Genomic DNA, 13770 nt, shown 5'->3' on the forward strand with positions numbered 1-13770 from the left:
AGGATCCGTCAAGTTGTACCATTTTCAGGTACGTCACACCACTCACCGCCTCCCTCCATTCCAAGTATACTGGCACTGGTGTATAACGGTCTATTATTATGTTCCCATCTGAGAATAATCTCTCGATTCTGCGATCCTGAGTTTACATACCACATATGGTGTTCATCAGTCCATTTATCAGCTGCTGTCCAAGTACATTGGTCTCTTGCATTATCCTTGCCCTACATGTAATACATGTACAAGCTTCTCCGTGAAACAAGGGAAGACAAGGTGCAGCGAGATCCTCAACTGCCACAAGCAGGAGATAGCAGACAGAACAGCTGACTTTACGTCCCATCCAAAAGGATGGTACACTCTAGGATGCAATTCCCTGCATGTGAAGCACCAGGAGGACAGGTTGCAGTTGAGATTTTAGGCCACCGAAAATTTAACCCTGATTATACATACAACTTTTATTGAGGTGAAAATACACCATGGAGTTTGTAAGGATTGAAGCGTAATGGTAATTATACAATAATTAAAGTTTTATTCTACTAGTTTGATCTCTCGTGATGCGGAACTATTTTAATGGACCATCTGTGTTCTGTTGTGACATGCTCTGCCATTACATCAACTGTTCATACTTGACAGTAGAGAAAAAGGCATGATTATAATACAATGAACATATAATGCTGATTAATATTTTGAGCTTGACTTGCTAACTTCATATTTCCTTGTGCAAACGAGGGGCGTTCATAATGTTCTTGGAACAAGACGCTTACCATAATCGAAGAAACATCAGCTGTTTTTCACCATATATATATACGAGTATATATATATATATTCCAAGTGTTTGTACATTATTTTTTTTTCATAGCCAAACTGCAGCACCTGCAGGCCCCAAATTTTGGGTGGAGGTAATTTAGAATTTGGGCAAGGTTTAAAACGACCACATATTGGCATTGACATCCGTTTTGAGGCTTCCAAAGGCCAATATAAAGGGCATATTGGGATGTGGGGTCAGGCAGTGCAGCCGCCAGCCCACAGGCAAAAAGTAACCACCATGAGGTCAATAACTTCATAGCTTTTCAATGTCCAATGCGTTCCAAAGCTCACCCAGCCAGGCAGGGCCGGGTATCCCCTACCCCCCCCCCCCCCCCTCGGGCAGCACCGGGTAGCTACTGCTCATGCAAATGTATGTATATATACACATATATAGTGCATTCAGAAAGTATTCAGACCCCTTCACTTTTTTCACATTTTGTTATGTTGCAGCCTTATACTGAAATCGTTTAAATTCATTTTTTCCCTCATCAATCTACACTCAATACCCCATAATGACAAAGAAGAAAACAGGATTTTAGAAAGTTTTGCAAATTTATTAAAAAGAAAAAACTGAAATATCACATTTACATAAGTATTCAGACCCTTTGTTGTGACACTTGAAATTTAGCTCAGGTACCTCCCATTTCTCTTGATCATCTTTGAGATGTTTCTACACCTTGATTGGAGTCCACCTGTGGTAAATTCAATTGATTGGACATGATTTGGAAAGGCACACACCTGTCTATATAAGGCCTCACAGCTGACAATGCATATCAGAGCAAAACCAAGCCATGAGGTCGAAGGAACTGCCTGCAGAGCTCAGAGACAGGATTGTGTCGAGGGACAGATCTGGGGAAACCTACAAAAAAAAAATCTTTGCTGCATTCAAGGTTCCCAAGAGCACAGTGGCCTCCATAATTCTTAAATGGAAGAAGTTTGGAACAACCAGCACTCTTCCTAGAGCTGGTCGCCCGGCCAAACTGAGCAATCGGGGGAGAAGGGCCTTGGTAAGAGAGGTGACCAAGAACCCGATGGTCACTCTGGCTGAGCTCCAGAGATCCTGTGTGGAGATGGGGAGAAACGTCCAGAATGCCAACCATCACTGCCACACTCCACCGATCTGGGCTTTATGGCAGAGTGGCCAGACCGAAGCCAAACAGATCAATCTTGGTTTCATCAGACCACAGAATCTTGTTTCTCACAGTCTGAGAGTCCCTTAGGTGCTTTTTTGCAAACTCCAAGCGGGCTTTCATGTGTCTTTCACAGAGGAGAGTCTTCCGTCTGGCCACTCTGTGATAAAGCCCAGATCGGTGGAGTGTTGCAGTGATGGTTGTCCTTCTGGAAGTTTCTGCCATCTCCTCACAGGATCTATGGAGCTCAGCCAGTGACCATCGGGTTCTTGGTCACCTCTCTTACCAAGGCCCTTCTCCCCCCGATTGCTCAGTTTGGCGAGCGGGCCAGCTCTAGGAAGAGTCCTGGTTGTTCCAAACTTCTTCCATTTAAGAATTATGGAGGCCGCTGTGCTCTTGGGAACCTTCAATGCAGCAGAGATTTTTTTTTTTGTAGGCTTCCCCAGATCTGTGCCTCGACACAATCCTGTCTCTGAGCTCTGCAGGCAGTTCCTTCGACCTCATGGCTTGGTTTTTGCTCTGATATGCATTGTCAGCTGTGAGACCTTACATAGACAGGTGTGTGCCTTTCCAAATCATGTCCAATCAATTGAATTTACCACAGGTGGACCCCAATCAAGGTGTAGAAACATCTCAAAGATGATCAAGAGAAATGGGAGGCACCTGAGCTAAATTTCAAGTGTCACAACAAAGGGTCTGAATACTTATGTAAATGTGATATTTCAGTTTTTTCTTTTTAATAAATTTGCAAAACTTTCTAAAATCCTGTTTTCTTCTTTGTCATTATGGGGTATTGAGTGTAGATTGATGAGGGAAAGTGAATTTAAACGATTTCAGTATAAGGCTGCAACATAACAAAATGTGAAAAAAGTGAAGGGGTCTGAATACTTTCTGAATGCACTGTATAAAAAATATAAAAAAAACACCTTTAGAGGCCATTTTTCCCCACAAGTGGGGGTTGGCCTTTTTCGGGGACAGTGGTTGTTGATTGTTTTTTCGGTCCCCTTTTTGAAGCAATGTTTTACGGCCGGATGCCCTTCCTGCCGCCAACCCTTTTTGTCGCCTTTTTACGACAAGCAGGGAATTACCAGTGAACTGGTACTCAATTAGCCGACCTCAGAAAGATGACAGGCTGAGTCAACCCCGCTGGCGTTAATTCAGCGATCGACCGGGATTCGAGCCCAGGATCCTAGGATCCTAAGCTGGCACCCTAGCCACTAGCCCAACACCAGGGCTTCTGAATGCAATATATATATATATATATATATACTATATATATATATTATATATATATATATATAATATATATATATATATATATATTATATATATATATATATATATATATATATATATAATATATATATATATATATATATATATATATATATATATATATATATATATATATTATATATACATACATACATACATACATACATACATCCCTACATACATACATACATACATGCAGTGCCTTCACAAAGTATTCACACCCCTTGACTTTTTTCACATTTTCTTGTTCAGCCTGAATTTAAAATCGAAAAATTGCATATTTTTTGTCACTGTTCTCCACATAACACCCCTAATGTCTCCACATAATGTCAAGGTGGATTTGTTTTTTGGGGTTTTTTTAGAATTTCTTTCAAAATGATTCAAAATAAAAAGCTAATTGTCTTGAGTCAAAAAGTATTCAACCCCTTTGCTGTGACACTCCAAATTGAGCTCAGATGCATCCAATTTCCTTTGATCATCCTTGAGATGTCTCCAACTTGAATGGAGTCCACCTGTGGTCAATTCAATTGATTGGACACGATTTAGAAAGAAACACCCTACCGTGAAGCATGGTGGTTGCAGTGTCATACGATGGGATGCTTTTCAGTGGCAGGGACTGGGAGACTTGTCAGGGTAAAGGGAACAATTAATCAAGGCAAATACAGGCAAATCCTTGGGGAGAACCTGCTTCAGAGTGAAAAAGACCTTAGAATGCGACGAAGATTTACGTTCCAACAGGCGAATGACCCCAAGCATACAGCCAAAGCAACACTGGAATGGCTTCGGAACAAGAACGTGAAAGTCCTTGAGTGGCTCAGCCAAAGCCCAGACTTGAATCCCATTGAGAATCTGTGGAAAGACTTGAATATTGCTGTTCACTGACACTCCCCATCCAACTTGATGGTGCTTTAGCAAATCTGCAAGGAAGAATGGGAGAAACTCCCCAAATCCAGATGGGCAAAGAAGCCCGTTACATGCCGGGCTTCTTGTCGTTACTGAAGAAGACTTGAAGCTGTAATCGCTGCCAAAGGCGCTTCTATATATAAATTGCTTTCTATATATACTCTTCTTTAAATTGCCTCGTTGTTGGATACTTATGTAAATTAGATATTTCTGTATTTCATTTTCAATTATTCTGTAGGAATTTTAAAAATTTTATTTGATACTTGACATTATGGGGTATTATGTGTGTGTGAGACAGTGACAAAAATTTCCATTAAATCCATTTTAAATTCAGACTGTAACAACAAAATGTGAAAAAAGTCAAAGCGTGTGAATACTTTCTGAAGATATATATATATATATATATATATATATATATACATATATATATATATATATATATATATATATATACATAGATATATATATATATATATATATATATATATATATATACATATATATATATATATATATATATATATACAGTCATGTGAAAAAGTAAGTACACCCCATGTAAAGTTTTGACTTTTTCAACATATTTCAACATACAGCTATTTGATCTTCATTTCAACAATATTGATTGATAGAGGTGATATAATATAACAAATATCATGAAACATTTACATTTTGTAGTCCATTGTATAATTTAAATAAACATAAATGCAAATTTCGCATGTGGAAAAAGTAAGTACACCCTTGGCTCTAATAGGTGGTATTGCCCCCTTTGGCAGAAACAACCTCAAGTACGCATTTCTTATAACTGTCTACCAGTATCTGACCGTCTGGGAGAAATTTTTGCCCACTCCTCCATGCAGAATTCTTTCAGCTGTGCGATGTTTGAGGGGTTTCTTGCATGCACAGCTCGTTTCAAATCCCCCCACAACTTCTCGATGGGATTTAGATCCGGGCTTTGACTTGGCCATTCCAGAACCCTCCATTTCTTTCTTTTCAGCCATTCCTTGGTGGATTTACTGGTATGTTTAGAGGCATTGTCATGTTGCAAGGTCCACCTTCGGTTGAGCTTCAACTTTCTGACAGATGGCCTCACATTATCCTCAAGCACCCTCTGGTACAATGAAGAATTCATAATGGATTCTATGATGGTGAGCTGCCCAGGCCATGATGCAGCAAAGCTGCCCCAAACCATAATATTTCCACCACCATGCTTTATAGTTGGTATCAGGTTCTTGTGGTCAAATGCTGTCTTTGGTTTTCGCCACACATGTCTTCTGGTACTGTGGCCAAATAGCTCTACCTTTGACTCATCTGTCCAGAGCACATTGTTCCAGAAGTGCTGGTCTTTGCCTAGGTGTTCATTGGCAAACTTTAGTCTTGTCCAGATGTTCTTTCTGGACAGCAATGGTTTCCTCCTGGCATACCTCCCATGTAGATCAAATTTGTGCAGCCTCTTTCTAATGGTAGACTCGTGCACCTTGACATCAACAGTGGCAAGAGCGACCTGTAGGTCCCGTGATGACATTCTGGGGTTCTTAGAGACTTCTTTCAGCATCTTGCGGTCTGCTCTCGGGCTGAACTTGCTGAGGTGGCCTGGCCTGAACACGTTGGCAGTTGTTTGGAATCTTCTCCACTTGTAGATGATCTTCTTGACAGTCGAATGATTGATTTCAAATTGTTTGGAGATCTTTTTAAATCCCTTCCCAGACTCGTACGCATCTATAACCTTCTTTCTGAAGGCCTCAGAGAGCTCTTTTGATCTTGGCATGGTGACGCCGCACACTTCAACAACAAAGAGCAAACCAAACTAAATGTCTGAGGTTTAAATAAGACAGGTTCCTCCAGATCCTCTCTAACGATGTTCTAATCATTTTCACCTGAGCTGGTGAACCTGATTCTAATTTTAGGTATTTGAAGTAGTGATAAATGTAGGGGTGTACTTACTTTTTCCACATGCGAAATTTGCATTTATGTTTATTTAAATTATACAATGGACTTCAAAATGTAAATGTTTCATGATATTTGTTATATTATATCACCTTTATCTATCAATATTGTTGAAATGAAGATCAAATAGCTATATGTTGAAATATGTTGAAAAAGTCAAAACTTTACATGGGGTGTACTTACTTTTTCACGTGACTGTATATATATATATTAAACAAACGGAAATAAATATTTCCTTGATCCTTATTGGCTGTATATTGAAAAAGAAACAAAACGTTGGTGTTGTGTGGACTATTGTGAGAACATTTCAACGCTTAGTAGATCTTGCATTGGACATGTGCTATAGGCTGCGCGTTTACCTGCATTGACACAGCTGGATTACGTCCTGTCCTGCTGATTACGTCTTGCAGGAGCCCGAGTCGCATTGAACCGGGTGGGTAACGGTGAGACTTTTAAGCAATCTATGCAAGTTTTGTTGAGTTCAGGTTTCGTAAAAATTGACTATTTTGGAATGAACATTTTGTGGGTGAAAGCAGTCTGTGACGTGATATAAATACGTCAGGTGCTGCAGGCATGATATCATCTAAGAATAGAGCTCAAATGAGAGGGGGTAGAACAGCTTACATGTATGACGCTACACATGGCATTATATGCCCACGAGCTGGCACGCCCTTCGACCTGTGTGCGCTGCTTAAATCGACTGCCTTTGCTGCGACAATCAATGCAAGCTTTACGTAACGGGTTTACACACAAGTACTCCAATGACAAATGATTCATAGGTTTCTTTATTGGAAATAACTTGTGTAGCACAAGCATGTCCAAAATCTTTATAGATCCTCGCCACCGAGCCTTGTTGTGGATGTCGAGTCCGTGTATACCGTTTACTGTTGTATAATCAATCTACAAGTTGTGGCTAATAAAACATACAGGAGCTCATGTGAGTATGGTAATAATGAGGTACGGAGTAAAATACCGGCGCAGTTTGGAAATCTGATGCCATTGAAGGATGTGCTGAGGGTCATTAACATTCGTTACACTTTATTATCCCGCCCGATTACCATGGCAGCACACCGAGGCATCAAAGCCGATTGCCGATAAATGGATGAAAATGCATTAAGAAGATGACTCGACTCTGCGTATTGGTAGAACTTCTGTACAGATGACGTCATGACATTGAGACGATTATGAGCTGCAAGGAAAATGGCAAAAAGCTTGTTTTTCTGATCAGCTGAAAGTACCGCTAATTTGACGTCACGACATTCTAAAATGACGTCACTTCTGAAATTTGCTTTGTGCAAATGCTGTGTGTGGATTTTAACAATTTTGACGAAATCGCAGAAAAATTCAAATATATATATATATAAATATCAGTTTTACATAAAATCATTATTTTGTCGGTTTGATTCCAATTGATTCGATTTGTTTATTTGAATAATACAATTGTACTTGTGCTTCGACTCACAAAAAATGATGTACTCATGGGTGGGGAGACGTGGGGCGTTCGGAATATTATACGAACTTGAGATGCTCACTCTAGTCCAATAAACTGGAACTGTCCTTGCACTTGTATGTTGAAGAGCAAGTACAAACTGTTTTCATTTCTTAGACTTCTGTGAGCATCTGATGATTCCGATAACTTTTTCAACATGCCAAAAACTTGTCACGTCGTTGAATGATCTGATTTGATCCATGATGCGTTATGAGCAGAATTGTACAAAATAAACAAAATGGATGGCTTTGCACGCACAGCATTCACTTTTATCTATAAAAGCTCAAATCGCAGGCCGCTTCTGTTTTACTCTTGGTAGGATGTGCAAGGAACTTGAACACAGGACGAGACCATTTGGCCCAAATTGTCTGCACCTTATCAAGTACCAACTCCACTCTATTTTTCAATCTCATTCTTCCCTTCAGAACTTAAAGACAACTGGTTCAGCAGCATCTCAGGACAACCATGATATTTTCTACCCCCATTAACCCTCCCCAAGTCCACCTCTTTTTCTAAGTTTCCAGTTTTTGTTACCACTTCTGTGATTGAAAGTTTGTGGCTGTGTCAATCTTTTTCACCACTGTGTCCGCCTCTTGTCATTCTTCCCCACATCCCTTATTTCTCCAGGTCCCACTCTATTTTGTCCCTCAACCCTGCTGTTGGTGTGTCCCCCACCCTCTCTTTGTGCTCTTCTTTTTGTTCTGGTACATCCTGATCCATTCTGCGTTCTATCTCCTCCACGAGCCTCGACACTTAAATAATTTTATCAGTTTATCGATACGCATTTAATTGTACGATGAGTAGAGGATGACAGGCACAGGGACATCAACAGGGTGATACATTCCTGGAAAATGTCATAAATGCCGAATCCACGAATGTTGGGGCATTTATTCAATGGGAAAAAGAGGGATATGGTCCCTGTGGTTCATGATTGATAACGGAAAAATTAAAAATCTTACGAACACAATGCACATGATGATAGTTTCATCAAAAATGCTTACAAAAAAATAAAAAACAACACCAGGTACCGACCGGTACAGTATCCAATTTATGTAACTTTTGATGTGATGATGATGACGACGACGATGAGTTAGAATCCAGTGAACTCTGTGACCTCCTCTGAAGAGGACGCACGTGAGGGTGTTGATGGAGGTGCTGGGGTGCCGGACTGTTCCGGTGAGTGATGCAGGTTTCTGTGCAGCTCTTTGTGCGGCAGCAAAACATCATCCAACCCCCTCTTGAACACGAGGTACCGCTCCGTCACTGGGTCAGCGTCTTGAAACCTGTCAGCGATTGTCCCCGTATCCTGCAGCACTTCAGTGAATCGCATTCTTGTTTTTCTTGATGTAGCGCACAGTCGATTTGTTCACACCATAGTGCCTGCCCATAGGCCGCACTCTCACCTCTTGATAGTCGGTCAAGCAGCTCCACTTTATGGCTCAAGCTCATGACCTTTTGCTGCCTCTTGGGAGCAGTCACATTTCCTGCACTACTCATCCGCTTAGGACCTATGATTGAGCAATGTGCGCACAAAGAATCACAGCAGATCAAGGCAGCGGAATGAGAAGAAAGAACGAGACCCAGGACAAGCTGCATATAAGTAGTTGTGCAGAGGTTGGGGGTAGATGGAGGAAGTGTTGGTGGTGGTACCATTGTTTGTGGGGGATGGTGGCAACGGACGACGCTGGTGGGGGATGGTTTATGTGCATGTACAGCTTCTTTATGCGTGGCAGGTGGAAGATGGTTTTAGAACTGTTATATGTGCGTGGCTGGTGGGAGAATTTTTTTTTAGGTTGGCAAAAACCACGTTAAACACAGGGCCACAAATGTATAAATAGGTCACCTTTTATGAACCGCAAATACGTGGATTCCGCGAATATCAAATCCATGCATGTTGGGGTTTAACGTTACATGTATATTTATGTGTATATGTATATTTATGTGTATATGTATATGGATATATATATATATATATATATATATATATATATATATATATATATATATATATATATATATATATATATATATATATATATATTTGATTCCTGTTTCTAAAATTATATATATATATATACTCGGACCCGACATTTGTGGGGGATACATCCCTGGAAAATGCCACGAAAGTTGGAACAGAGAATGTGGGGGCATTGCTTCAATATAACAAGGGGGGGATAAGTTCTGGGCATGCCAAAATCTGCGAATGTCGATGGAAATCCCACAAATGTTGGGACATTGTTTCAGTGGGGAAAAGGGAGATTGTTAATTGTACTAATAGATGTGGTGTAGTGTTTTCATTCTGTACAGTAACTCACGGGGATTACGTGTTATGCAGCTGGCGGGTTATCCCTCGAAGCAATGTTTATTGTGTGAATGGCGGATATCCCTCGAAGAAGCAGTGTTTACTGTGTGAATGGTGGGATATCCCTCGAAGAAGCAGTGTTTACTGTGTGAATGGTGGGATATCCCTCGAAGCACTGTTTATTGTGTGAATGGCAGATGTCCCTTGTAGCAGTGTTTACTGTGTGAATGGTGGGATATCCTGCGAAGCTCGCTTATAGCGCGGCTAAAATATTTTTATGTGACCGCTAAAAGCCGTGAAAATGTGAAGCGCAGGGCCGGGAATGTAGAAACCAGTAATGCTCACGGCTCGCGGGAAAAAAAAATTGTGTTCGCGAAAACCGAAAATTTGCAGCACACGGGGCCGCGAATGTAGAAGCAGGTCGCAATTTATAAACCATGAATACATGGAACCCACGAATGTTGGGACCGTGATGTTGGGGTCCGAGTGTACTAGCAAAGGTACCTGGAATTGCTGGGTAATTTAGTCACTTTTTGACTGGAATATGAGGAGAGGGGAGGGAGGAGGGGAAGGGGACAGGAAGGAGGGAAGAGAGGGGAGGGGTGAGACAGAGGGAGTGGGGAGAGAAGGAGAGGTTGTGGGGAATGACAGAGAGGTGAGGGAAAGACAGAGACTGGGGGGGGGGGGGGGGGGGGGACTAAAAAAAAAAGAGAATGATGAGGGGAAGAGTGGGGGTTAGCAAAGACAATGATGTATTATGCTTGATGACCACATACACACACAAAGGAGGTGGATACTTTGAGATCTTGTTGGTCTCTGTTTCATCTCCTGAAACCCACCCACGGTTGGAGATAGCAGCCATCAACAACAATTTACATACATACACATACATGTGCACACACTCATACATGTATATCTAAACACACACACACACACACACTCATATATGTATACAAACACACGTGGGAAGGCTTTGTTCCACCTTCTGAAACCCGCCAATGGAGATAACGACCAACGAGGTGGATATATATATTTATTTTTTCGGGGGTTGGGGAAGGAATGAGGAAACACTGACAGCACGTTTGCCTTTTGATGAAGCCGCTGACATACATCACAATTACAGCACATGTATACAATCACCAAGCCATACCTACCAATATCCATGTAACCCTCCACCCCTAATACTTACCTGAGCCCAGCTTAAATCTATCTGCTGTTTCTGCTACCACTTCCTTTCCAGGGGAACGATTAGCACATTTACTGCTCTGAGCGAAAGACCCCTGCCTTACTATTACTGTTACTGTGTTCCCAATTCTCTTCTTTACTCTGAAACCTCGGCCCCTCATCCTGTCACTGTCCATTCTGCTGTACTCTTCAGCACTTATTTTGTTTACACCCTTCATTATATTAAACATCTCTGTCTGTGTCACATCCCCTCACAATCTCCCCCTTTCTAATGTATCCTCCTGTCTCCTTCAACCGATCCTCGTAGGTTAGTCTAGCTAGGCCCAGAATCAATCTAGTAGCTCGGATCAAAGGTATACATGATATTCTAGATGAGTTTACAGAATTTCGATAGTGTTAACACTACGTGTTTTGATTTCTTAAGTTATCTCTCCAAGGGAAACCAGCAAAACCCTATTAGGTTAACCTATAGCTGTCTGACACTGTGCTGTCTGCTTACCCTGTTCTTATTTTCGAGGCCTCTATGTATCATATGTAAAATGCTCCATTTATTTGTCAATAAATAGATGATGTTAACATCTCTTGTAATTCAATGTGCTTGCATTACAAGTATGGATAATGTATTTGTATCGTAAAAATGTCAGTTTTACAAAATCAAGTCCAGTCTGTTCTAAGCAATCAAACGTATTTGCTCATTGTGCTGTAGTGTGCATTCGGCTTTTACGCACCAACACCCCCAGCGAAGCATTCCTTGGGGGTGTGTGTTTGTGTGTGCGCACATAATGATTTCTGTTCCCTCTGTTGGTGTGTGCAGAGATCGGACGTCAGCAGGAACGGCCGTGTACCTTCACGCTCAAGGGACACGACAGGGCCGGGAATCGGGACGATCTCCCGCGGACAGTCTGAGCAGTTCCGCGAGCTCGTACGACGGCGGGAGCGATCGGGAAGAGGCCCCACGGATGGTAACCGGGGAGCTGAGCACGACCTCCGCCGCGCTCATGACCACGGTCTCGGCCACGGCGTGTCGTAACGCACAGGGAGGCCTCGTCATACCGACCGGTGCCGACCTGGCCGTGGCCAAGCGCCTCAGACTATCCGAGCGATGGATGACGTGATGGAGACACGGAAGGTTCATCAGGCGAGATTTGAAGGCCCGGACTCGGTGTTTCGTTTTTGCTGCGTGGGATTTTTTTTGGGGGGGGAAAGTTGACAAAGAAGTTTTATGAATCCGATCGAAAGATGCCCCGCCGGTCGCTATATATCGGCGAAGGCTTATTTCAGGTCAACTTAACGGCACAAAGTTCTGAAAAAAAACCCCTCAGTTCAGGGGACGATATATAAACACCCAGCGGGAATCACGCTGCTGGGTGCAGCAAATGCGTTTACAGCAGCGTTTTTAATGAATTTCATTGTTTAGTTACGATTAATTATCTCATTTTTAACCATTTGGCCAACGCGCACATTTGAAGCACATTAAGTATTTTTTCTCCCCCCTGCCCCCAACACTGCAGAAAGTTGTTTTTATGAAACTCTCGCTTTCTCCCTCGTTCATCTTGAGAAGGATTGTACAAGGTGCGCTTGGACTTCTGCGAACGCAATCATTATGTCGGCCCCACAATGGGATTGGAAGGACTCTCCCTGGAATTTGACGTCTAACGGATAATCTCTTTTCCAGGCGTACGTGAAAATTGACAAATCCGGCGAGTACGAGTACGAGTACGAGTACGAGTACGAGTACGAGTACGAGTACGAGTACGAGTACGAGTACGAGTACACTGTTGCCTTTTTGAGACATATTATTTACTAATTTTGAAGACTTCGTTGGTGTTGCTTTAATTTTGTGGTAACTTTCTTTACCACGCTTCCCATGTGACCCCCTTCCCTGACGGCCATTGTAGGGATGACGTAATACTTTGGGATAAATCTCCGTTTCGATGTTTGCATGGTGCTTCGGAAAATGAGACTGCGCTAAACTCACGAAAAGTATTATAACTATATATATTTTATTTAAAGCAAAGCATTCTTTCTAAATATTTGTATATTTGATCACGCTTAAAATATTGACTTGTATAATGTTGTTTTAAGTGTACAATATTTGCCAAAGACGAACGTTTTCGGATAAACACACAGCCCTCGGCCTTACTCTTTGAACAAAATGCACCTTCAGGTTTTCGAAAGCCTTAATCGTTATGGTTTTAATTTGCGTGGTTTGTAAGCCATTTGATGTGCATTATCATGTTGTGAATTGTATTTTGATTGTATAATTTGTTCGGTGTGTGTGTGTGTGTGTATATATAAATATACATTATATATTGGTTGACTGACGAGCTCTTTGTGTGTGTATATGTATATACATATATGTATATATATATATATATATATATGTATATGTGTATGGCTTCGCCTCTCTGAATCGAACAAGACGTTATTTACAGGCAAAGGTCTGCGTGGGGCAACATTTGCTTCAGGTTTTTAAAATGTCTTGTGCGTCAAATTTCTGGAGGTGAACAAAATTGTTATTTTTTGCCCAATTCGAAACAGCTTCTCGACTCCGTTTAAAAAGAAAATGGCGCCAAATGAGTGCTGCGTGATATGCTGCTTTTGGATATATTTTGTTCTACGTAATGAGAGAACCGATACTTGTCTACCTATGTCTGGTCTATATTTGAAGCCGTGATGCTTCCCTCGATCCAGCATGGAGGTCACATAGCAGGTCAATCGTGCTGTGCATAAACACC

At 41.5% G+C, this 13770-nt stretch overlaps 1 protein-coding gene across 27 annotated transcripts in view; it reads left to right on the plus strand.

Moving 5' to 3' along the window:
- Nucleotides 1–13357, plus strand: part of LOC137431577 (myocyte-specific enhancer factor 2A) — a 171005-nt gene extending 157648 nt beyond the window's left edge. For 19 of the 27 annotated variants that reach the window (XM_078782128.1, XM_078782126.1, XM_078782129.1 and 16 more), the window contains one exon: nt 11847–13357. In XM_078782128.1, coding sequence (XP_078638254.1) covers nt 11847–12147 — 301 coding nt within the window. In that variant the 3' untranslated portion in view covers nt 12148–13357. The remainder of the gene's footprint in view (nt 1–11846) is intronic. The other 8 variants (XR_013624139.1, XR_013624147.1, XR_013624142.1 and 5 more) reach the window with 1 other exon arrangement.
- The last annotated feature ends 413 nt before the right edge of the window (nt 13358–13770 follow it).

Source organism: Myxine glutinosa, chromosome 7 (genome assembly GCF_964187855.1).
Source record: "Myxine glutinosa chromosome 7, kmMyxGlut1.1, whole genome shotgun sequence".
Lineage (NCBI taxonomy): Eukaryota > Metazoa > Chordata > Myxini > Myxiniformes > Myxinidae > Myxine > Myxine glutinosa.